Here is a 25,051-nt window from a genome sequence, read left to right as displayed (position 1 = left end):
TATCTCAAATGGCTTAAAGGACTTATTGAGACAAGACTAAAACATGACAAATGAGGAAACTTTTAAAAATGGAAAGTCAAGTGATGAATTTATATTATAAAAATAAGTGCCTGTTTTGCTTGTTACTAGCAACAAAACAATAAATACTCTTTTCAAAGTTCAAAGGAAAGACAAACTGGTATTGGTTTTCATCCAAGTCAGATCCAACTTTTATGAAGACAGTAAAAAGCTCAGATCAGAATCAAATAAATTTCAGAACTCAGTTTGAGAGAAAAGGAAAGGCTTTAGTTAAAATCTTTACAATAAAATAATTATGATTATAAATCTCTTTCATTAAATATGTACACATTACATGGTATTTTTAAAAAGAATGAAAACGAATAGTTTTTCAAGCAAATCTAATGCACAAATATACCATCCCTTGGAGTATAATGTCAGTTTAACATTCTTAAACAGCTGTGTCAGACAATGGCTCTGCTTTGTGCAAAACATGATAAGCAAAATTAAGAAAAATTCTGCAAAATCCTTTAGCTCCCCAAGGAAATTACTAAAAAAGAAAAGAGTAAAAGGAAAAAAAAAGGTATACACTCAAGCTTGATTGTATACAGAGGCCAGGATGACCAGCACTAATGTAACCCCCATAACTGCTAAATAAGTCCTTGGGTAACTTTAGTTTGAAGTTAATAGTGGAAGTCCTAGCCATTGTGCTTTTACGCAGCCACGTGGCCAATAAGGTAGATGTTGTCATAAAGATGCCCTACAAAATCTTCACTAATGTTTTGAGCAGCACGACGGGTATTTCGAATAAATTCTCTTTTTGACATCTTATTCTTCACGTGAGGGCTAGTGAGGTCAATGGAAAGTAGAATCAAAGAGTAGCACAGTACATAGACAGCATCTGGAATTAAAAAGAAACACCTCAAATTATTAGCTGCTTTGGAAAATGTGGTCCCCAAGGCACCCTATAATGCAAAACTTGTCACCATTTAAAGAAATCAAGATTAGAATGTAAATTTCTAGGGAAAAAGATTGCTAAACCTGAGCAGCAGGAGACAATAACAAAATGACTTTATATGCCCAAGGCAGTATTTGATGCTTCCTATCAAAAAAGTAACAAGCCTCAAGATACTTGCTAGTATTATTTGCTACAAGTACTTGCTACTACTATAGTGTTTTTATTACAGAATCCTGCAATCTTAAGAAAGCTAAGTTAAATAGTACGCCTTGTAAAAGCATTTTCATCAAATTTCATGATGGGCAAATGTTTTGTAATTGCCACTTAATAAGATAAGCATGATAAAGTTGTTGATATGAAGAGATAAGTAAAGCTCAGTCAAATGAAAAAATATGCAGGATACTTGGCCTATACTGCACACACACACAGACATATACTCAGACACAGATGATAAAGATTCGTTATATTAAAATTAAATTTTAGTAGAAAAGTTCTAGGTGTTACCTATGTAACATGTGAACTATGAAAAGCTTTAAAAATGATTTCTCAAGTTTTTAGTTAAATTAATAATAATATGCAACGCTCAGGCCAGAATCATTTTAAAGAATTTATATCTAAGTCTCATTTTCTTTCTAAAACTGTATGTTTAGGGGCGCCTGGGTGGCTCAGTCAGGTAAGCATCCGACTCTTGGTCTCGGCTCAGGTCACGATCTCATAGTTCGTGAGTTCAAGCCTGCTTCGGGCTCCGCGTTGACAATGAGGAGTCTGCATGAGATTCTCTCTCTCTCCCTCTCTCTCTGCCTCTCCCCTGCTTGCTTGCTCTCTCTCTCTCAAAATAAATAAACTTAAAAAAATAAAATGATATGTTTACTACATATGAAGGACAGTTATAACAAACTATTCCTCTAAGCTCACATAAATGTAGTGTTCTGTATATTTAGTGATTGCTACAAGTACTAAGAGAAGTTATTTATAATTACTCAAACTATCTTTCCCCACGGTGAGAAAAAATGTCTCATATACTACTATTTTTACCTGGAGGCAGGAAGGGAGATGGAAGGAATTCACTATATTTATTCTTACCAGGACTAAGGCCAAGTTCTCGCATTAAATCGGGGTTGCAAGCACAGAATCTATGTGAGAACTTTGTTATGAGAGTTTCAAGATACTCCCCACGCTCTTCGGGGGCATGGATATGACGAAAAAATTCTCTCAGTGCATTGGGCAAGAATTGATTTCTAAAATTATGCAATGTTACAAGGTCATCCAAGACATCTCTCCTAGTGGAAAAAGAAAAAGATACAGCTTTAATTATCATCTCTCTACTAAGAAAATGATAAGCACTCATAAATCATCATCTGTTTGGATGACAATACTTTGTTACTGATTATGAGATCAGCGAATCCTACAAAGTAATACATAATCCTTAAAATTAAAAAATCCGATTATGATTATTTAAGACACTAATTTTAAAATCTTTTGTGAATGGGTTATTATAAAGCAACTGAAACTAGCAATTCTAATTATACAATGAAGAAAAAATAAATTTAGCAACATTAGAAGGGACAGCTTCTTTTCAAGCATCTTCTTGACTAAATCCAAATAAGAACAAAATTCTTTATGCTTTTAACTATGAAAATGATTAAGAGTTTTCACTTTCCATACCAGTCCACACCACCAGAGGTGACAACTATTTATGTGGACTTAAAAATGTCAACATGTACTATATATTTTTCTAGTATTTGCTTTTCCTAGTTCATATGGTATATTGTGAACAGCTTTCTATATCTTTCTATATCTTTACACACAGATCTAAAGCATTCTTTTTTAATGGCTCCACAGTACCCTTCTTTCTACTTATGAACATTTAGATTATTTACAACTATATAAATACTTGTGTAAGAGTATGTGTGTACATATATAATTATAAGTATTTTTTATCAATGGCATTCTAATCGTCACACTTCGGTATAATATGCTTCAACTCTTGTTGAACTCAATCATGATTGTATGATCATCATCTTTAATTTATATCAATTGTTTATGGTAGGGGTAAGCAAATTATAGCTAGTGGTCCAAATAGGGCCCACTACCTGTTTTGTAAACAAAATTTTATTAGAACAAAGCCATGTTCGTCAGGCTCCGTGCTGACAGCTCAGAGCCTGGAACCTGCTTTGGATTCTGTGTCTCCCTCTCTCTCTGCCCCTTTCCCGCTCGTGCTCGCTCGCTCGCTCTCTCTCTCTCAAAAATAAATAAAAAAACATTAAAAAAAAAAGCCATCGGTTCACATACTGTTTGTCTGCTTTTAGGCTGCAATGGTAGTTATAAATAGCTGCGAGAGAAATTTCTCAACTAGATGACTGCCATGCGGTATAGTTTTTAAAGAAAAGCTTAACTCATCAAAAACGTTACTTAGCTAATTCTAAAGAAGACTTAATTTTTTTTTTTTTTTTTTACCTTTCATCAAGATAGATTCTCAGTTTTTTCCAATTTAGTGTTCTTGTACAGAAGATAAACTTTGCTATTTCCTTTGGTGAATCATCTAGGATACCCTTGGACATAAAGTAGTTCACTCCCTATGGCAGAAAGACAAGTTTACATAAATAAAGTCGGTCTTTATTTATAAATTTTAACAATCAGGCGATAGCAGAACAATAGCCATAAATTCTTTCCAGCATTAATAGACTTTTTATAGCTTTAACATGCAAAATACAAGCTAGAACTTGAACTGAAAAACTATTACTTGTGGTTGATAGTTTACATGCAATGAAAAGTAGGAAATTCAAAGTTAAGACTCCCAAAGAAATCCTAATTCAATTTTCTGGCTCATGTCAGTTAAAACTAACTTTACGGAAATATGGCATAAATGGTGGGGGCAAGGGGAAACTACGCTATAGACTTTAAGCCTTTTAACAAACACTTCCACTGCCTAACAGAAAACATGATTTCTTAAAGACATGCTCTAATACACTATTCAAGGGAATAACTTGAGATAAGATTCTACAAACCGAAAACCAAAAATTAAAAAAAAAATACATTATTCAACTTAAAGTAGGCACAATTCCAGGTGGGTTTAGGGTCTGTACACATACTTTGGCTTTAAGCACTGCTACATTCTACAAGAATTTAGCTTCAATACATAGTGAGGCAAAATACAATAAAACAAAACAGTTTCAATGGTTTTTCATAGGATTTATCTTTGAATTTCCTTTTCCCTGCATGCAAAGTTTTCCAGAGAAGCATTATCCACAGTCTGTACCTACTTTAGATTTAAATCAACAACAACAAAACATCAACAAAAAAATAGAACACTGAAGCCAATGTTCTCTCATGTATGTGGAGGTCACATTCAAATAAATACCTTATGTGGATTTGAATGTGCAGTTATTGAAATAAAAGGCAGGTGTGTTTATTTCAACTCGTAGTTATCCAGATACATGCGTTCCCATGAATACTTATGTCTGGATAATAGCACACTGTGTGCAGTTAATTAGTAGAGAAAATGATGTATTATATACACACAACATACTGTTTTCACACATAAATTCCTTCAGCATTTCTTCCCTTTTACAAACACTTACATATAGTACTCAGAAATATTGCACCCATTAAGAATTCAAAAAGTTGAAGGAATTTTTATAAAAGACTCTTCAAAATAAAAAGTCTCATAAAATTTTTATATTAAAAAAATTAAAAAGCAATTTGATACCATGAGGTAATGCTTTTGAAAGGTTATAATTATCTGTAAGTTGTAATTCAAACAAAAGATTTTTTAATATAAAACTAAGTTTATGAGCCATCAGGATAATATCCTAATGGCAATGTTATCAGTTTCTCATGTGAATTTTAATAGTAAAAGGCAGTGCTAAAGCACCGATTTAAAGAAATGTATATAAAAGCAGAATCTAACATGAGATGTTCGTGTCAACTCAATTGTAAGCCACATTTCAGACTGCATCGTAGATACACGGCTAGGAAATGTAACATGGTCAAGATGGAAAGCCCAAGAATTTGGAATGAAGCTCTCGGCAGTTATCTGAGGGGCAGGAACTAAAGAAATATTAATGCTTGTTCCATCCTTTCCTCCATTAGTTTGAATAATCGAGAGTTGACTGTATGTTTTAAATGATCTATTTAGCAAAAGTTTCCAGGTTTGATTTCTTTCCAAAATTCCTCCACTTAAAAGAATAGCAATTTTTCAGAAGTATTACCAGTGCTTAATTTTAATCTAAGTGATTCAAAGAGGAATGCCAACTAAATATTATGTAATAGGTTCTTTATTTATACCTACTTGTAAGCCAATATTTAGGACATGTAAAACTAGTTCTTTTTAAAATGATATAAAATATTAAAAAACACTGCATGATCCATTAAATAGTACATAATTCTCTAATTATATGATATGTGCATTTTAACATCAGTTAATGCTTCTTAGTTATAAATGAACATTGGTATTTACCTCATGTGAGATCCTAAAAATATGCTGTTGACAATTTCCTTTTTTAAGGAACACATGTTTTAAGAATGTTGAAGTCTCCAAAATCAACCAGATACAGAGGAGTAGGCATGAACTCAGTCAGTTTTAAACCGAAGCCTGAAAACTAGGGACACAACCTGAAATAAGCCAACTCTGTTGGTTTTATGAGGAGAGGAGGCATCAGTTTTCAAGCCTGGGATTCCTCTGGAAAGGAAGATTACTTTAGAAGGGCTATCAGACTGAAGGGTCAAGGGATGTGAAATGGGAAAAGGCATGAGACAGATTATAATTTTCTTCAATAAGCAAGCTAGCAATCATTCGAATTCCTATCTTATTATGTAAGCATGGAACCACAAAAGAAAACATAGTATGAGACCTGTTGAATAACTGTACATTTGTTTAATAAGTGGTATAACTATTTTTTTTTTTATTTTCAATATAGTTTTAGAAGAATGGTACAGAGAGTTCCCTTCAGACCACATAGCATGTTAGTTACTTTTCAGGACTAGAGCTCTCAGCAGGGTGAGCTATGTATGTGGTGTCTCACAAAGCAAATCATGAACATTAATGTTAGTTTATATTAACATAGTTTCCAGAAAAAAAAAGAAGTCTGTAGCTCACTACTGTCTACATAATTCACTATAAAAGTGTCTGATTCTGGATGTCACATTTTATGGGCCATATTGATAAACTAGAACTTATCTGGATAAAGGAAATCAAGACCTGATAAGATTGTTGAAGGGTCTAGAAGTCCTGTTAGATAATGAAGAGTTGAGGCATCTAGGGATATTAGGCCTAAAAAAGATACTTAGGAAAGAAGTTTAAGATTAAGACACCTGAAAGGCTTTATCATAAGGAAAAAAGATAGACCCTGTAATTTCAGTGAAGATCTTAAGCTGATGAAAGTTATAGAACGTCTTCCCAGAATAATGCACACACACATTTTAAAACATTTTGTTTTAAAAGAGAGAAAGTGTGTTTGCGTGAAAGAGAAAAAGGGACAGGGACAGAGAGAGAGGAAGACAGAGGATCAGAAGCAGTTTCTGAGCTGTCAGCACAGAGCCCTATGTGGGGCTTGAACTCACAAACTGTGAGATCATGACCTGAGCCAAAGTCAAATGCGTAACCCACTGAGCCACTCAGAAGCCCATATATGTATGTATGTACGTATATATATATATATATATATACATATATATGTACATACATACATATATATATGTATTTATGCCTGAAGCCCATCTAAGAACTTCAGGTTAGAAATCCTATTTTAGATGATGTAGGAGTATGGTTACTAAATGTCAGTAATAAGGAGGCAGGCTTGTGCCATGTAAGGAAGATCGTGCTTCTGAGCTATAGCTGTTCAAGGCTAATAGTTTGTCATTTGGTTAATTTAATTTTTGTTGCTGTATAACTCAAAGATAAATCATGACGGAGTCAGTCCTTTCATGAATTGGCTCCATAGCATAAAGGGAAGTTTCTGTCATCTGGAAGAAAACTATTGACCAAAATGGATTTTATTTAATGAATGGTATTAAAGGAAAGTTACAGTGGGATGCCTGGATGGCTCAGTCGGTTAAGCCTCTGACTTCAGCTCAGATCATGATCTCGTAGTTTGTGGGTTCAAGCCCTGCGTCAGGTTCTGTGCTAACAGCTCAGAGCCTGGAGCCTGCTTCAGATTCTGTGTCTCCCCTTCTCTCTGCCCCTCCCATGATCATGCTCTGTCTCTGTCTGTCTCTCAATAATAAATAAACGTTAAAAAAATTTTTTAAAGGAAAGTTACAGGGGGATAAATAAAATTCTTATTATGAAGATAGATTGCATATAGACATTAGGATTCATATTTCTCCAGAAAATCATAAACATAAATAATATTCATATTACAAATCCTAAATTCCTTCGTAATGTGATTTCTTTTAAAGTATCCATTTAACTTTAAATTTAAATATAAAGATGAATACCCAGAGACTAGTTTGTAAAACTGACATATGTATGTCTGTGTGTATGTGTATATATTCATATAGATAGCTATGCATCTTCTTTAAAAGCATTTCTGAAACACTGAATCAAAACAAACCTATTAAAATTACATCTTCATTTACATCTACATCTTCATTTACAATGTATTAAGCAAATGGTAAATATGCAAGGTATTCAGTGACAGACACTGAAAAGTATGAAAGTTTTGCATTAAGCAAATTTAAAATTTATCTGGGGAGATGAGACAGGTACACAAATAACCACACTAGGCATGTGTGACAAATCAATGACACAAGACAGTCAACTAAGGCCTAAATGAACTGGTATGAAAAATAAGCATTTCAGTAGTTCAATTAAACAAAAAATCACTGTAGGAAAGGGTATTTGAATCATGTTTCCTGGAATATCTACTCTGAAGGAATGGTAGGGGTTTACATAGCCCAGAATGAGAAGAACACAGGAGAGGAATATTTTAGTCGATATTCTATCATATGAGCCAAAGCATTAGAAGATTAAAAAAAAAAATCAGACTATTTTCAATTTTTTTTTAACATTTTTATTTATTTTTGAGACAGAGAGAGACAGAGCATGAACAGGGGAGGGTCAGCGAGAGGGAGACACAGAATCTGAAACAGGCTCCAGGCTCTGAGCTGTCAGCACAGAGCCTGACGCGGGGCTTGAACTCACGGACCGCAAGATCATGACCTGAGCCGAAGTCGGCTGCTTAACCAACTGAGCCATCCAGGCGCCCCAAAATCAGACTATTTTCAAAAAAACAGGCGAACTATCTTGGACTTCAGAGCAAGTCTGGAATCAGACTATAGGAGAAATGGGGCTGAGTTTTAGGGTATAAAGTGTATTTTCTACCCTATATGTAACTGGAAGCCTCTGAAGACTTTAACATTATGAAGCAATGGCCTGCAATATAAATTTGACAGTAATATAAATAAGTAATAAAATGGAAATTAGACAGTAGGCTACTACAATTGTCCAGGCTTAAACATGTGGAAAAAGCAACAGAAATGCAAAGGAAATATTCTATTCTAAAATCATATGTATATATATACATATATATATATACACATATATACACACATATATATGTGTGTATATATATACACACACATATATGCATATATATACACACATATATACAAAATCCATGTGCTATATATATAAAAATGAGAAGTGAGAGCACATGGAACCATGCGCCAATGAATAATGAAAAGTGAAAGATAAAGGTAACTGATGTTTCTGGCTGAGATGAAAAGGGAAATGCCTGACAGGGGTAAAAAAACAAAGCAAAAAACTCCACAGTTTATAGACGGTGCTGAATTAAAGGAAAGAGTAATGAGTGTGGACTTTGAAATGTTGAATTTCAGGTGATGATAGGTACAACTAGAAAGGCAGAGGAAGCAGTTGGCAATGTAATAAGATAATGAAAAAAGTGAGTGAGGGTTGAAGGTACAGATTAAGGATCCTGAATAAGAAGAATCGGTAAAGGAGTAGGTAATGAATAACGCAGGGATACAATAATGTCCCGGGGGTAAAAGTCTTTGAAATGTAAAGAAAGGGGTATACAGTGCAATTCCAAAGTACAGAAAGAGAAAGAGCCTAGTTGTTCCAAGAGAGACCAAATCATCGCCCTGCCATTTCATGATCTTGTGAACATAATTTACGCAAACTTTTGGAACCTCGGTTTCCTAATCAGTAAAAATCTTATTTAAGTGGCTATTGTGAAGATTTGAAAGTGTCTGGCATAAAACAAGGCTGGTTTCCTTTTTCTTTTAGGGAGCTCAAAGAGATGAACACGTGGAAAGAGGGTAATGGATTTTGTGACAGGGAGAAAAGAAAGAGAAAGTAGTACCTTTCAAAGTCTCTTTCCTCAGAGTAATGGGGACTCAAGTCTAAGAAGAAAGCTAAGGAATGAGCTCAAGGTAAAGAAACCGATAGCCCACTCACCTGATAAATGTATTAGTATAAAGATGGGAAAAATAAACGGCAACATTAAAGGTCAATAAGGGAGACACGGTTTTTCAAGAAAATCTTGACCCATGCACGTCGAAGAAGAAAGAAAGAAAGAGAACCAGCAGAGTGAGTAAAAGATTGACGTAAGGAGCAGGAGGAGATAATGGGAGTAGCAAGGTAGAGAAAAGGGGAGCAGGGGAAAGGACTGAAAAAAGTTACAACTCGCCATGCTGGCCGAGGTCTAAACACTCCCCACTGGAGGAAACAAGAATCCCTGCAGAGGAGGACCGGCCTGAGGGATAGAGCGGACATAACACAGCTGCGGAGTACACACAACATGCTCCGGAGACACTTCCTGAAGCGCCAGGCCCTGGACATCGTACGGTGTCTTCTTCATAAAACCATTACTCTCAGCAGCAGGAAACATAACAGCTTTCCTAACATGCAGAAGAAGAGACCTAGACAAAATGCCAAGATGGAGGAATTTATCCCAAAAGAAAGAACAAGAAATGGTCACAGCCAGGGATCTAATTGAAACAGATCCAAGTAACATGCCTCATCCAGGATTTAAAGTAACAGTCATAAGATTGCTAGCTGGCCTTGAGAAAAGCACAGAAGACATCAGGGAGTCCCTTACCACAGTGATAAAAGAGCTTAAAACCAGGCCGAAGTAAAAAATACGGTAACCGAAATTCGAAACCAACGGGAGGCAAAGACCATAAAGATGGAAAAAGCAAAGGAACAAAAAAGTGAGACAGAAGATAGAATAATGGGAAATAACGAAGCTGATCAGAAGAAGGAAAGAAAAATCTTGGACCAAAAGCAGACACAGGGAGTTGATAATGATTTCTGAGCCTGGAGGACAGGGCAGTAGTAATGGCTAGGAGACAGGTTACGTTAAGAAAGTGATAAAGGCAAAAAGCAGAGTGCATATTGGTTTTCTTCTTCGGATGGACGAACCATCTAGAAAGAGTTGGAAAAGAGAGCTGAATTGGATCTCCCAGTGAAGTGCTGAAGATGTCTATCTACAACGGTTCAGGCACAACAGGGAATAAACAAAAGGAGCACCAGGCGGCAGCGAGAACCCAGGTGACATGAATGTCAATTCATGTTACGTTTTCTTTAATAGAACGCATGTTTACAGCAATCCAAGAGAGAACAATTAAGAAATTTTGTAGACAGCACAGAGTATGTCACTAAAAATGGTTATACAAATGACAGCCCCAAGATTTACACGGTCAAATTAGAGTAGTGAGCTGTTTTGATGTAATTTGTTTAGGAGGCAAACAAACAATTCAAGAAATCATGAATAGACAGCTTATGCCAATATTAAGAAGGAATTCAAAATGAGGAAAACGATGTGTTGGGGCTTAGTCACCTATGTAATTTATCTATGTTATGACTGTAAGAATGGCTCTTTTCACAGAATTCATTTTAAGATACCTTTACTTTGTTTCATTTCTTCTATTACATCGATACCCACGTTTTCTCTCCCCTTTTAATAAAGCCTTACTTATCGATTAAAGTCATTATCCATGGTGTACTTCAAAAGCCAAATCTACCATACTTATGTTCAGGGTCAGAAATCATACATTTAGGAACAGAGTGAATTCTAAAACACTAGGTATGCAAAGCCAAATGCAAAAGAATCAACTCTTGTTACACACCTAAAACTGACTTAAAAAAATTATAAAGTCTTAATTCAAAAAACCAAACACTGACTACTGGTACCGACAGTACTGGCTATTTGCATAGACGCTTGGCAGAAACATCGTGTAGCAGCCTGTATCAATAAAAACAATCGTGTTGGGGAGCCTGGGTGGCTCAGTCGGTTGAGCGCCGACTTCGGCTCAGGTCACGATCTCGCGGTCCGTGAGTTCGAGCCCCGCATCATGCCCCTGTGCTACAGCTCAGAGCCTGGAGCCTGTTTCAGATTCTGTGTCTCCCTCTCTCTGACCCTCCCCCATTCATGCTCTGTCTCTCTCTGTCTCAAAAATAAATAAACGTTAAAAAAAAAATTAAAAAAAAAAAACCAATCGTGTATATAGCAAAATTGTGACAAAGTAAGGGGTACCCTTGTATCCTTCAGAACAGCCTAATAAAGAAATTTAGAAAAAAGATGGGTTCTAGCTAATTTTGCTCAAATTTGCCTTTGCTCAAATTTGCCATGGCTACTACTTTTCAGGCAATAAATCTGCCCTTACAGCATAATATAATGCTAATATAATTATATAATGGAAAGCAAAACGGACACTGCATTTAATTTTTTTAGAGGACTTTATTAGAGGACTTTTAAAATACTGATCCTTAAATTTTAACAATAAATTTTTATAAGACAGAAGAGTTCAATCTAGATTTCTACTTTTTCTTTCAGTAAGAATTGACATAATAATATTCATATATGCATTTTAACCTCAGTGAAACGAGCAATTGAAATGTCATCGTTTTGCATTAAAAGTAATGTAAAAATTGAGATACAAAAACTATTATGGATGGTTATTTTCTGGATAGTAAAAATAATTAGTTCAGAGGGGCAGCCCTCCATAGGTCACATGGAGTACCCCACTGTCTTGCTAGAAAACAGCAACAATGGTTCAGACGACTGCTCTGATATTATTTCTTCTTTTTTTACAGTACTTTCAGGATCACTGAAGCAAAATATAAAACCTACTAATTTTTGTTCAATCAGCAGTTCTCACTCTCCATATTTAATCAGAGAATATGTATTCACTTTATAATTAAGGGGTAAAAAACCCACATAGAACTTGAACAGGTGAGATTCATTTGGGCATATATACTGTTCAAGTAATAAATCAACACGGTGCTTTTTAGCTGCAGCAAAATAAATGCAGAAGATTACCTAATGAGCACATTTTAAGACTAGGTATCAATGTTTTTATTGTGTCATTTCGCTTCATTTTACCCACTAACTTTTGCAGTGTTTTCTTCTGGAAGTATCCACACCACTCTCCTCTGTTGTAACACTGACTTACCACATGTACTTTAGAAATGTAATGTTATTTCATTTATTCATTAAAATTTAGTCTATTTATACATATTATAATCATTATTCCTAATCTAGTTACTAGATTCAAAGACTAAAGTAAAAACTAGGCTCAAGTTGTTAAAGTTGTCCTATATGAAAAGATTATAAGAGTAGTAAATGAAGTTTACCTCTTACTGAGGTGCCTGTAAGTAGGCTATTCACAGAAAGCCTCTGTGTGACTTAGCTATAAATAAGAGGAAAGGAGGTAATGACAACTGGGAAAGAAATGTGAAGATAATTTTGATGTCAGTTTGAAATCTGAACTGCAGATTTGTCTTATCTCTTCCCTAGGAAAAACAGAGCACACATTGTCCATGCTTATGTGGAGGAAGTGATAGGCGTGAAGAGAAAATGCTGATATATTGCAGCCAATTCCTTACTGAAATTGCTCAGAATAAAAGATTCTAGAGAATAGTGAAGAATCATACTATTCATTTTTTTAAGTATGGAATATGGAATGAAATTGGATTGGATTTCAGCTTCCTGGAACAAATTTATGGAGGACTTTTCCATACATCGAAGTGCACAATGTTGATGAACTGCTAAGAATAGTCATATATATATACCCTAAATTATTTGCAGCCAAAAGATGTCAAAAGGAAATCTTACATAAAGGAGGGGCAGTTCAAAGAAAATCAAAACAAAAACGGAAAATACTTCTAATGGAGTCCAGGGAAAATGGAGGAGAAATGTAAGACAGATCGTTGCGCTTCTTTTTCATAGGAGAGAAAGCAATGACATCAGACAAAATAACATAAATGTCATTATCTAGGTTTTAAATAACAATTAAAAGTTCCTATTAATTAATTCTAATACACTCAAACAGAAAAAGAATCACACTGAGTTCTAGTAGTCTCCAAAAGTATCACTCTCATGACAGGGATAAGTAAATAAGGTGAAGAACATGAAGGTAATTCTTAAATGATAAATAAGTACTAATAGCTAATATTATTGACAAGTTGCTGGTAGCTGACGTAAGCTTCAGCTTTTGGGAAAAGCCCCTTCTTTCACGAAACTGTTTGTAAATCAGAAAAAGAAAGCATTCTAATCAAAATCTGGAAATAAAACTCTATTAGATTAAGGTACAATCAATAACAACTCAAACTAATGAGAAAGTGATCCATTTGAATACTAACGTTGGCTAATTTAAATCCCCACTTTATAAAAATTACATGTAAATATTGCATTCGCAGTAATATATGTGTGTATATGTATATATTTAAATGACAAACTCCACTTTGGTAAATAAGAAGCACTTTTCTCATATTACCTAGATTCTCACATGTACATTTATAAATATATTTTGACGGCTCTGAAACAATTTTGAAATACACATTAAGAAAAACCTCGTATCTTAAGAGTAGACAAGCAGAGAAGCAAGCTGGAATTTAAATGGTACTTTTATTGCCAGCACATGTGTGTACTTACTCATGTAAGTAAAGTATCTATTCATCACGATATTCAGCCACGACACATGTTTTAATTTAAACATAATTTTGGACACCTAATTATTGTTTAAAATGTCCTAAAAAAACCATTACACTAAGTATCACCACTGGCACAAAGGTTACTGTACATGCAAAAGATTGTTCATCCCATACTAGGAAATGATATTAAAGGCAAATGGTATTACCATTTAAAGCTAGGAGATGTTGGTGTGACCAATACATACATTATGAAGGGCCATTACTCAGGTGTCAAATATCTATCTACTAGAATCCAAAAGTTCCAAGAGAGGAAGAACCTCACAGTTTACAGCAGTATTTGGCTCCTGACAGTGTAAGTTGTTATGGTTGTACCTCTAGTATAAATGAAACCTACATTTTGGGAAGCACTTAGAGGCAGTATTTAACATTTATTATTTCATTTAATATTCACAGTAACACCATGACATATGTAATATTATTGTCCCCATTTTACGTACGGGGAAACTGGAGTGCAGACATTAAATAATTTGCCAAGGTCAAAGTCATATAATTAGTAACTGGAGAGATACTTAATAAATATTTTTAAAATGAATGAATCTGTACAAGGCCTCTAGCTGGCTTTCAAGAGAAGCTATAAACTTTTAAGGATTACATAATTAAACTGAAGTTAAAAAAGAAAAGAAGATAACCACCACAAAAACCTGAGTTGGATCAAAACTCCAGTATACTTTGAAATGCCTCACATTGTAAACTCTCAAAAGTCAGAGTCACCAGTACAAATAATAAAAAGCAACAGTCACTATGATTCTATATTTACCTGCTAACAAATGGCCACAAGTGGTTACAATGATCTTATCACTTTTATAATAAAAGCATCTTCAAAAATTTTATGACATGAAAATATTATATAACATTAGGAATAAATGTATACTATAGTTTTGGTTCAAACTTTTGCATTTAATGTAGTGTTTCTTTTATACTCCAATATTTCAAAGGATGCTCTACAACTGAAGACATCCAAGAACTGAGGATATATTGTTTTTTAGGTTTCAGATAAAGAATTCATACTGTAGAGTGACATTGGTGTTAGCAATTGCTAAATTCAGATAAGACGTGTAGGAGAGACAACTACTTTGGACATTAAGATTGAGAACTTAGATCTAGAAAGTATTGTCAAATTTCACTGCAACTGTGGACACATCAAATAACAAAGAACATGGAGGTTATTGAGGTTGTCAGGACATGGTAAGGAAGTAAGAGGTAAACAGATTTATCTTTGAAATGTTCTTAAAATATTAACACAATATTGTAAACTTTCCAGGTATATTTATCTAAATTGGCAACAAAAGTAAAATTCAAACAAAGAAAAATTTTTGCTCATTTTAGCTTTGCACATTTTAAAATTTAAGAGTTTGTAGTATGGGTGCTGTGGTACTAAAATATTCTAACTTTATTCTTTCTTCTGATTTAAAGGTCCTAGATCAATACATTTTCCACTAATTTTTGTTTACTTTCTCTTAGATAATTCACACTAAATGAGATAACAATATCCCCTGTGGTAACTATAGAAAACAAAAGCAAAATGCATCAGGTGGTTTGCCTGATGAATAAACTATAGGATACTCTAGGTCTGAATCTCTCTTTCAATTACATTAAGACAAAAGGGGCTGGGAAATTTATTTCCCTATGAAGCTTCTAAAAGGTTTACCCTGAGTCCATGTAATTCTATGGAGTGATTCTATAGCAGGTACTCCAAGGACTCCTGAAGACAAAGGAATGGGAGGGTAGCCAAGATATGTTATGGTCAGGGCAGGGTATTGACCTGAATGACATAGGATAACGTTACCTTCTTAAATATAACACATGATTGATCAGATTAAAAACAGATATATTGATACGTACCTATACACATGCCACGTTGCCCGCAAAAAAGTAAATGGCTTCCAGTTCAGTACAACCTGACTAGTCATAATTATCTAGCCAGAGGATAATATTTAGTGTCTGTGAGGCATAGTTTTTCACTTTGACTCTAATGCTAATCAAGGGGAAGGGGTTTTGCCAATCAGCATGAATATTTTAGCTGTTTTGGGTAAATCATTCCAATAGAGGAGAAAGCTTTCTAAGCTATATTCAGTGAGGGATGCCTCTCAGTGTCAACTAGCTCCTTTGCTCTGACTAAATTCTCATCAGCAAAACGGGGATAAAATTAATTTGCTAATGAAAATTAGTATTGTTTATTTTTATAAAAATAATTTGTTCAGGATTACATATAAAACTCTTAATGGGTCTGGACGATGATGGCGGTGATGACGATGCAGTGGAATCCTTTGGACTGCAAGCAACAGGAGTCCCAATTCAAAACCGTAAAGGATTTGTTGCCTTGTGTAACAAACAAATTGTAAAGTATTTTGGCTCCACAGTTGTTAGCCTCATGGACCCAATTCTTTCTTCCTAATGTGCTACTAGCACTGTTATTAATAGCCCTCATGGCTGCAAGATGGCTGCTTCCGTTCCCGTCATTATATGCTCATATATTAGTGCCAGAAGTATACACACGGACAGGTATGTACACATACACATAGATACTCCACAGTACTACTTTTTTTTTTTTTGTCTCTTTTTGAAACTTAAAATTTTCTCTGCACATATTTCCTCCAATTTACAGGCCAGAACTGAATTGCATGGATGCCATGAGAGCCAAGGGAAATAAAATTAACATGATGGTTTTGGAATCATCTGTATTCAACTTCTGAGGCTGAAAATGGATCAATCCTTTCAGCTGGCTCAAATTCTTTACCTAGCGAGTAGTCTAAGTGATGTGATTTCAACCTTCCCCATATAGGGTTAGTGTGATTTTTTTAAAAATTACTTTTACAATAGGATATAGCAGTAGTAAAAGGAATTTGAAGACATCTCCTGAGTTCCACTTATATCCTTCTGTTTTCCCCACTTTGTGGGGGAAACTATTTCCCACTGATAATTAGGCTTAATTACTTCAACCACAGAATAATTACTGATCCTCATTTTTTGGGGGGAAGGGTATCTTCTTTGCTCAGTGGTAGGAGGACCTAAAGTGGCAAGAAGGTCGTCTCAGCAACCGATTTGAATTGTTGTGCCTTTTATCAATACTCTTCCTTTGGGTAAGACTTCTAAACCAGTAGAGCCCAGAAATAATAGAGGCAGAATAACAAATTTTACAAGTGGCTCACTAGTAAAACTAATGTTGCGGGTGCTTGGAGACCTAGCCCAAAGCAATCTCAGTCTTTTCCTTGTCTTTAGAATTTTAGCCACGGTTGCTCAGTCATGATTAACTCTAAGCCAATCATGCAATCCCTTCTATTCTGTTCCTAACTGGTCTAGGAATGTTCCCGTGATTCAGTATGTCCATTAGGAATCAACAGAAGTACACTGAAGGCACCTGAAAGGATAGTTTTCTTCCTAATAAGCGTAAGGAATTTGAAGAGAATTTCTTTGTGCTCTTTGTGGTGAGGATACTTTCATATGAGCATGTAATGTTTTGAGTGGTGGTGGACAACTTTTTATCAAAAGAAGGCAAAAGTAAACACACCTTGAGAGTCCATGATATGGTCAGTGTATCATGGAAATAACTGTGGGATAACTGCTCATATCATATATGAATATTTGAATTCAATATGCCTATCAGGTTTGTTGTCCTGCCCTTATTTTCCAAAGTAACATTTTCTTTAACATATTAGATGACAACCAAAATCCAGAACATAGATAAATCTCTCAATCTTTCAAGACACAACTCTCAGTTTTAAGGTTTTTTTTTTTTATAATACTATCATACAAAAGAGAACAGATATAGATTCATAGACTTTCAAAAAGAGAGAGGATTACAAGTAAAATAGGTATCAGATTAACTGTCAGTGAACAAGAGGGCACTTCAATTATTCAAGCTAGGTGTCTATCAAGTTAGAAACACATATTTATTTACACATAGTAAGATTACCGATAATCTATACTAGCATGTACAGAACGAGTCCCCTCAAATGTTATTTTATCAAAAAACCAAACAACAAAAAACTCCAAAAGCCACTATTTCAGATAAATTTGAATAATACTGTATACAATAACTTCCTCTTTCATATTCAAACTGTATATAAATATAATAAAGGCTCTGAAAAGTTATTCTTTAAATAAGCCAGCTAGTCATAACATGTCATTTATTAGATTGGGGAACTCTTTTGATTATCTATTATCCTGTGGAACAATTATTCCAAAGAATACATTTGGGAAATGCTTATCTGTACATTCTGATGACACCAATTTCTGATAGGGTTTTCTATCCTTAGGAATAAAAATAATTTTCATCATTGTTGCTATGCTATGAAGTAATGGTAATGAGCATTTTGTTGCTGTATATTAGAGCAAAAACTAAGATTTAATATCTGAGTACAAACTTCTGAGTTCCTTTATATAATGGAGAACTACAATTTCCTGTTTATATTTTAGCTGGACAAACAACAAAAAGAATCATTATCTTTAAAATAAACTGCTTATGCATTTCCCTCTAAAATGTGTACACAGGTCAAATTTAAAATATTTCTTCTCATAATAGACTCTATCTACCCCACATCACGAATAGCTATGCATAAAATTGTATGCTTGTGGGCCATCCTTTATGAACACAAAGAAAATGTGCTTGTATAGTTACAAAAAAGACTACTTTTCCCTGACCCCAATGAGAATATAAAAGACTTTTTAAAAACATGCTTACACAAGCAAAAATAAAACCTATAATATCTTGAAATTAAATCATGTTTGCTAAGTCAAGAAAATGTTTCATACTAAATGGAGCTCAAGGAATATAGCTAATTGGTGGATAAGAAAAAATTACTTTATTATAATACTGCTAGCAGAATAAAATCAACACACGTAACTTGTACATGCAGGGGGAAAACAGCCTAACATAATGGATGGTTTTCAGCACATTCCTTTACTAGAATGTGGTCACCTGCCACAAAGTACACAAGCTCATGCACAAGATCAAGACTTTACATACAGCTGAGATCACAATGTCATGCAGATAACAGCAGCGTGCTAGATAATCGTACCACAAACTGTGCAGATGTTCTCCCCCACCCCATGAGCCACTGCCAGCAGTTGCTGTGGAGTTTGGTTACCCATATCCGTGACATGAACGATGTCCTTTGGAGAATCTTGTTCCCTGTGGCTGTAAGTATTCTTATTTTTATAATATTTTAATGATGCTTGCTATCAAAATGATAAGTACAGAACTAGAAATTATGGAAAAGTAGAGTTTTTATAACACTGAATAATTACACACATCATATCTCAGGTACTAACAATAAACAACACATACTTAAACATATCATCAAAACTAATTTACTTCTCAGGCTTAAATGAACCCAAAATAACACATTTCATGACAGTGCTCCAATGAGGGCAGAAAAAAACATCCAGAAAGTACTTTCTGATTTCTAGCACTCAAAAAACTTGGCAAGAGTCATACTAAGACCTGGCTAAAAGTATGACTCATACAGATAATTCTATATAAAAATATCTATTAGGATAACTCTTTGAATTACATGATTCCAATTCTGAAGGCTTGACTCAGATAAACAACCAAGTTGATATTGTGTATATTAGTCAATGAAATAAAGATTATAGTCATTAAAATACTTTCCCTCATTTCTCTGTATCTACAAGTATATTTCAACGTCCTTCTTTGTCTATTTACAACCTGGGTGCATTCTGATAAAGATGGGATTCTATTTTGCTATCAGGCAACACATGCTAAGTTACTGATGTTCATAAAAGCATAGAATCAGAATTCTGGAACCATGAGTCACTCTGAAAGGTTCAGCTCTATGCCTCCTGGCACTATGTGCCCCTTTCAGAATAGTGAATTCAATACTTCTGGAATGCTCCAGGATATCAGGCAAGGGAATGAAGAAAAAGAAAATACAGCCAACTCTCAATAATAATGGAAGGTAGGATGGATAAGTAAAATCTGAAGATCTAAAATCTTATTTTACCTAATAACTTCAATCCCCTCTCTTAGTAAACATTCGACTTAAAAATTTTTTTTTTAAGTTTTGTGAGATAAAAAGAGGTCTTTTAATTTTACCCTATTTTCTCTGCCCACCCCTCCAAACACAGTAGAGGAGGTGTAACAAGAACTCTGTAGTCTGATATATGTAGCTGCAAAGATGGAAACATATTTTGACATCTAGCTTTTCCAATTTAGATATTTAAAACTATCGATATCATAGTCTACTATATGAGGGCCTATCTATGGTTTAATCTTTGCATAAAAATGATGGTTTATAATTTGTTTTAAAAATTGATACTCCTTTAGCAAGGCATGACTACTTACCATAATCAACATCAGCAGTTACATCCAACTTTTCTGACTTTGTAAATCTAAAACTCAGTACTTACCAAGTTATATTTCCCTTAGAATGTAACATTTGCAAGTGATATGAATTGGAGATGACAGTTTTACTCATTATCAGCATAATTCATGACAGGAACCAGAATGCCTTGATAAATTGGACATAAAGGGTTGGCGCTGGTGTTAGCTGCCTTTCGTCATCCTTATGTACTATTCTGCCTCAGTTCTCCAGCAATCATCATTCGATTAAACTTAAGAGATTAATGCAAAATGTGTATCTTATTATAAAGTTCGTCATAAGAACTATTTTAGTTAGCTACAAGTAATGTCTAATTTGAACAAACAGGAATAATGAAGTCTCTGAAACTATGACATTCTTCAAACATGTCAGTATAGAAGAATCTCTCGTACACAGTAGCTATGCCATAGAGCACAATCAAAAAGTGACAGGCTCACTATTTCTACACATTTAGATGGAAGAGAACTTGGATTTGACCAAAAATAAAGTAAAAACATGTATTTTATGATAAAATGCATCAGAACAAAATTGCAATTAAGGGCCAAGTTACAAAACCTAAATTTATGATAGTTTAGTTTATCCATTCATTTGCCTTCTAAATTAAGAGTCCTCTATTCACTGAAAAGTCGAAACAAACAGTAGTGAGAACAAATTTCTTAATTTAAATATTTATATCAGGCTTTATAATACATATGTTTTGTTATATTTGTAGTGCTAAGACATAACTGATAATGTATGCATGGTGTTATATTTTTTACTTGTGTACAAGAAAAATTTAAGAAATCGCTTGTAATAAGTGAAAATCAATTTAATATTAAAAATGTTGGGGCGCCTGGGTGGCTTGGTCAGTTAAGCGTCCGACTTCGGCTCAGGTCATGATCTCACAGTCCGTGGGTTCAAGCCCCATGTCGGGCTCTGTGCTGACAGCTCAGAGCCTGGAGCCTGTTTCGGATTCTGTGTCTCCCTCTCTCTCTGCCCCTCCCCTGTTCATGCTCTGTCTCTCTCTGTCTCAAAAGTAAATAAACGTTAAAAAAAAAAAAAAATTAAAAAAAAAAAAAATGTCATTTGCATTGGGGCACCTGGGTGGCTTGGTCGGTTGAGCATCCCATTCTTGATTTTGACTCAGGTCATGATCTCACGGTTTGGTTCATGAGATTGAGTTCTATGTCGGGCTCTGCACTTACAGCGCGGAGCCTGCTTGGTATTCTCTATCCCCTCCTCTCTCAGCCCCTCCCCTGCTCTCTTTCTCTCTCTCAAAATAAACTTTAAAAACATGTCATTTGTATTATGATAAGCACATTTATAAAATCAGTATTTTTGTCCAATATTAAAATATTGTGCATGGGGGAGAAACATTTTTCTAATTCTAACATAGCAAAAGTTAAGATATTTTTAAAAATATTTTGCTGCGGGGCACCTGGGCAGCTCAGTTGGTTAAGCGTCTGACTCGGATTCAGGTCAGGTCATGTTATCATGGTGTCATGGGTTCGAGTCCTGTGTCAGGCTCTGCACTGGCAGCATGACACCTGCTTGGGATTCTCTCTCATTTCCTCTCTCTCTCGCCCTCCTCCACTTGTGCTGTCTCTGCTTCTCTCAAAATAAATAAACTTAAAAAAAAATTTTTTTAAAGTGTATAAAAAGTATTTGGCTACATGATTTAAATAGTTCTTAATACCCCTACAAGAGATGAAAAAAAGTTGGTTTTTGAAAATTTAAATTAATATCACTGCCAGTTATTTTATTCCACAGAAAATAAGTCACCTAGAAGCAGTAGTTCTGAGTGCTGTGTAATTTCCACTATATTTCTTTTTTTTTTTTTTAATGTTTATTTATTTTGAGAGAAAGAGGGAGAGTGCCAACATGGGGAGAGGCATAGAGAGATGGAGAGAGAGAGAACCCCAAGCAGGCTTTGCACTGTCAGTACAGAGCCCAACGCGGGGCTCGATCTCACAACTGTTGAGATGATGACCTGAGCCGAAATCAAGAGTCGGATGCTTAACCAACTGAGCGGCCGAGGAGCCCCTCCATTATATTTCTAAGAATAAGTCTAATAGACATTTAAACATTTCTGAGAAAAAAAAAATTTCCGAGAATTTGAAATTTTCTAGAATGATAGCAAAATGAAAGTAGGGGAAAAAATCAGTGAAAGCACTGTTTTCACATTTTGATCATTCTAATATATTACAATAAGAGGTAATTAAATAGTTTCAAACATTCAACGACCTGTTACTTTACTTGCAAGTTTATTATATTATATTGCAGCAAAGCTGAGACAAGGTGGTAATCAAGTTCAACTATTATAAATATTCAAGTTCTCCACTTACCTCCTCTGGGTTGGCATTAAAGGTGAGGCTGCCTTCATCCAACTGCATATACAATTTTCTGAAAGAAAATCCTAGAGGTGGGTTCTTATTATATATGGAACAGTGACCCCATGTGGATTTACACAACCTATAAGATGAAATCAGATGAGAAAACATTACTATGCAAGTTAAATATGTATATACACGCTATAAAAGTAACATACAATAAAATTGTAATTTATAGCTCTAATGTTGAAAATGTTAACTTCTGTACTTGTTTGTTTGCCTATAGAGTATGATTGACAAATGCCTTCAATGTGGCGATTCTGATAAAGATTCTGAGTTATAAAGATTAATATTCATGAGTTTTATCTGAAGTTAAATATAACCTATTGCTAATAATAGCAATGACAGATATTTATTTATAACATTTACAGAGTGCTTAGTAGATGCCAGGCACTATTTAAAACATTGAAATAGTATTAACTTGCTTAATCTTCACACAATGCTATGATGTTAGTTTTAAAGGTAAAGAAACACAGACACAGTAAGAGATTAAAAAGTTGATTTGAATCCAAGGAGTTTTACTCCAGAGTTAGCAATCTTAATCAAAACAACTAAACAGGATTAAGTTGCTATGTCTCCGTTACAAAGTAAAATTGTGTGGGGGTAAAGATTGCTAGGTAGGGAGAGAACCTTTTTTTTTTTTTTTTTTTAATACATATAGTGATAGCAGGCAAACTAAACATAGAAATTATAATGCTATAGCTTCAGAACAGACATAGTTGTGTGCGTCATTAAGCTTAGCTGCTTAAGATCCCGCTTCAAAATACTATTTCTTTACTATCACAATAACACGATTATTTAAAAATTCTATGAAACCTAAAATGCAAATAGTTCATATCAAAACACACTATTTTTGAGGACTGGGATAGTTGTATCCAACTCTGTGCAAAGATTAGCTACTGGTTATTTTAAAGCTAAAGTTTTATATAATTACAATGCCCAGACATTCTGGATATATGCCATAGATCATGAAATCTAAGTGCATTACTCTAGAGACACACAGAATACTGAAATTCTATTTTAGTGCACTTTTAATGACTATCTCAAAATTATCGGATTTTGTGTGCTCAAAAACACCTACTTTTAGTAACAGACATTAAAATACTTTCATTTTCTGACATTCAATTGATTTTTGGCTCAAACTTCTTGTCACACACATATAATGTACAAGTTAAAAAGAAAAAGTTACTGTTTCAACCTGTAACATCAAAATTGTGAGGATAGTGGGTAAAATATGCAATTTAATATGACAGTAACTTCTTAATAGGTCATTTATATCCTTGCATTATTTTTAGCAACCAAACGTAGTCACTGATTCTAAAATAGTGAATTTAGGAACTTCAGAAGATTATCAATATTTTAGCAGCTTCTTTAATCCTCTAGCTTTGACCTTTATTACTGAGCTATGTAACAGAACCTTTCAATATTAAGTATTCCACACATCCAAAGTTAAAATAAAATTAAGGTAGCCTTTAATTTAAAATTGAAGCAATTTATCACTAGGAAACAAAAATCCAAGGGTCATAAAAACAGGCATAACAATGTGGTAAGAATAAAGGAAGCACTTCTTCCAGAAAAGAACACCAGATTTAAATCCCAGATGAAGAATACATTCTGATTGAATTCAGATAAGCTTAGAAATAAACTTTTTTTTTTTTTTCAAAGTTCATATCCAGAATTACACATTAAGATTGCTAGGAATACTAAAATGCAGAAAAGAAATTTTAAATAAATAATGAGCCAGTTTTAAAGTATTTTTATTTGTTTTTTTGCCAGTTAGGGAATTAATAACTATAATTTAAACACCACGAATTAATAGAATTTCCTCTTATGTCCACAGTACCTAAACTATAACACGACGATGAGAGAATAAGATGATGCTGATGATTTTTATCTATGTAGAGGCTGAGAAATTATATAATACTGTAATTTTGTAGCATGAGAAAGCCTCTATTAGAAATGCCATTGTTGGTAATGCCTTTTTATTAAAGCTTGACTATTTGGATAATTTATTAATTCTCTCATTAGATTTTCGTTTTCATTTAGAAATTTTTTATAGTCACAAAAAGACCTTTGTTTTCAGATATGTTTTACATAATTAAAGTCCCATTAAAAAATGAGACTTAAAGAAAGAAAAAAAGAAAAGAATGAGACTTAAATGAACCTTAGTAAAAAATGCTAGAAAGCTCAATAGCCAATGATTCTTTTAGGTTTGGTAACATTTTCACACCCAAGTATATGATGCTATGTAAGGAGTAATGTCAGTTCCATAAAACAGATTCTACTCCAAACATTCTTAAATTTATAGGTTAAATTTAAACTGATATAATCACTGCTATAATTTCTATCATCTACCCTCACTTCAGCAAGGAGATTATCTCCTTGCCTTCTACTATCTGACTACTTCATTGATGAAATATTGGTTAGA

At 34.3% G+C, this 25,051-nt stretch overlaps 1 protein-coding gene across 1 annotated transcript in view; it reads right to left on the bottom strand.

Annotated features, from left to right (window-relative positions):
• Positions 1 to 263: 263 nt before the first annotated feature.
• The window catches only part of FBXO8 (F-box protein 8), a 45,185-nt gene continuing 20,397 nt past the window's right edge, over positions 264 to 25,051 (bottom strand). Inside the window, exons 3-6 of the mRNA XM_019440978.2 lie at positions 22,579 to 22,705; positions 3,413 to 3,531; positions 2,039 to 2,235; positions 264 to 898 (exon numbers count right to left, since the gene is read on the bottom strand). Of these exons, the coding sequence (XP_019296523.1) occupies positions 711 to 898; positions 2,039 to 2,235; positions 3,413 to 3,531; positions 22,579 to 22,705 (631 nt within the window). The 3' untranslated portion in view covers positions 264 to 710. The remainder of the gene's footprint in view (positions 899 to 2,038; positions 2,236 to 3,412; positions 3,532 to 22,578; positions 22,706 to 25,051) is intronic.

Source organism: Panthera pardus, unplaced genomic scaffold, assembly GCF_024362965.1.
Source record: "Panthera pardus isolate Hobbes unplaced genomic scaffold, ASM2436296v1 HiC_scaffold_13, whole genome shotgun sequence".
NCBI lineage: Eukaryota > Metazoa > Chordata > Mammalia > Carnivora > Felidae > Panthera > Panthera pardus.
Note: the sequence above shows the minus strand (reverse complement) of the source record. Positions and strands in the feature narration are given on the sequence as shown.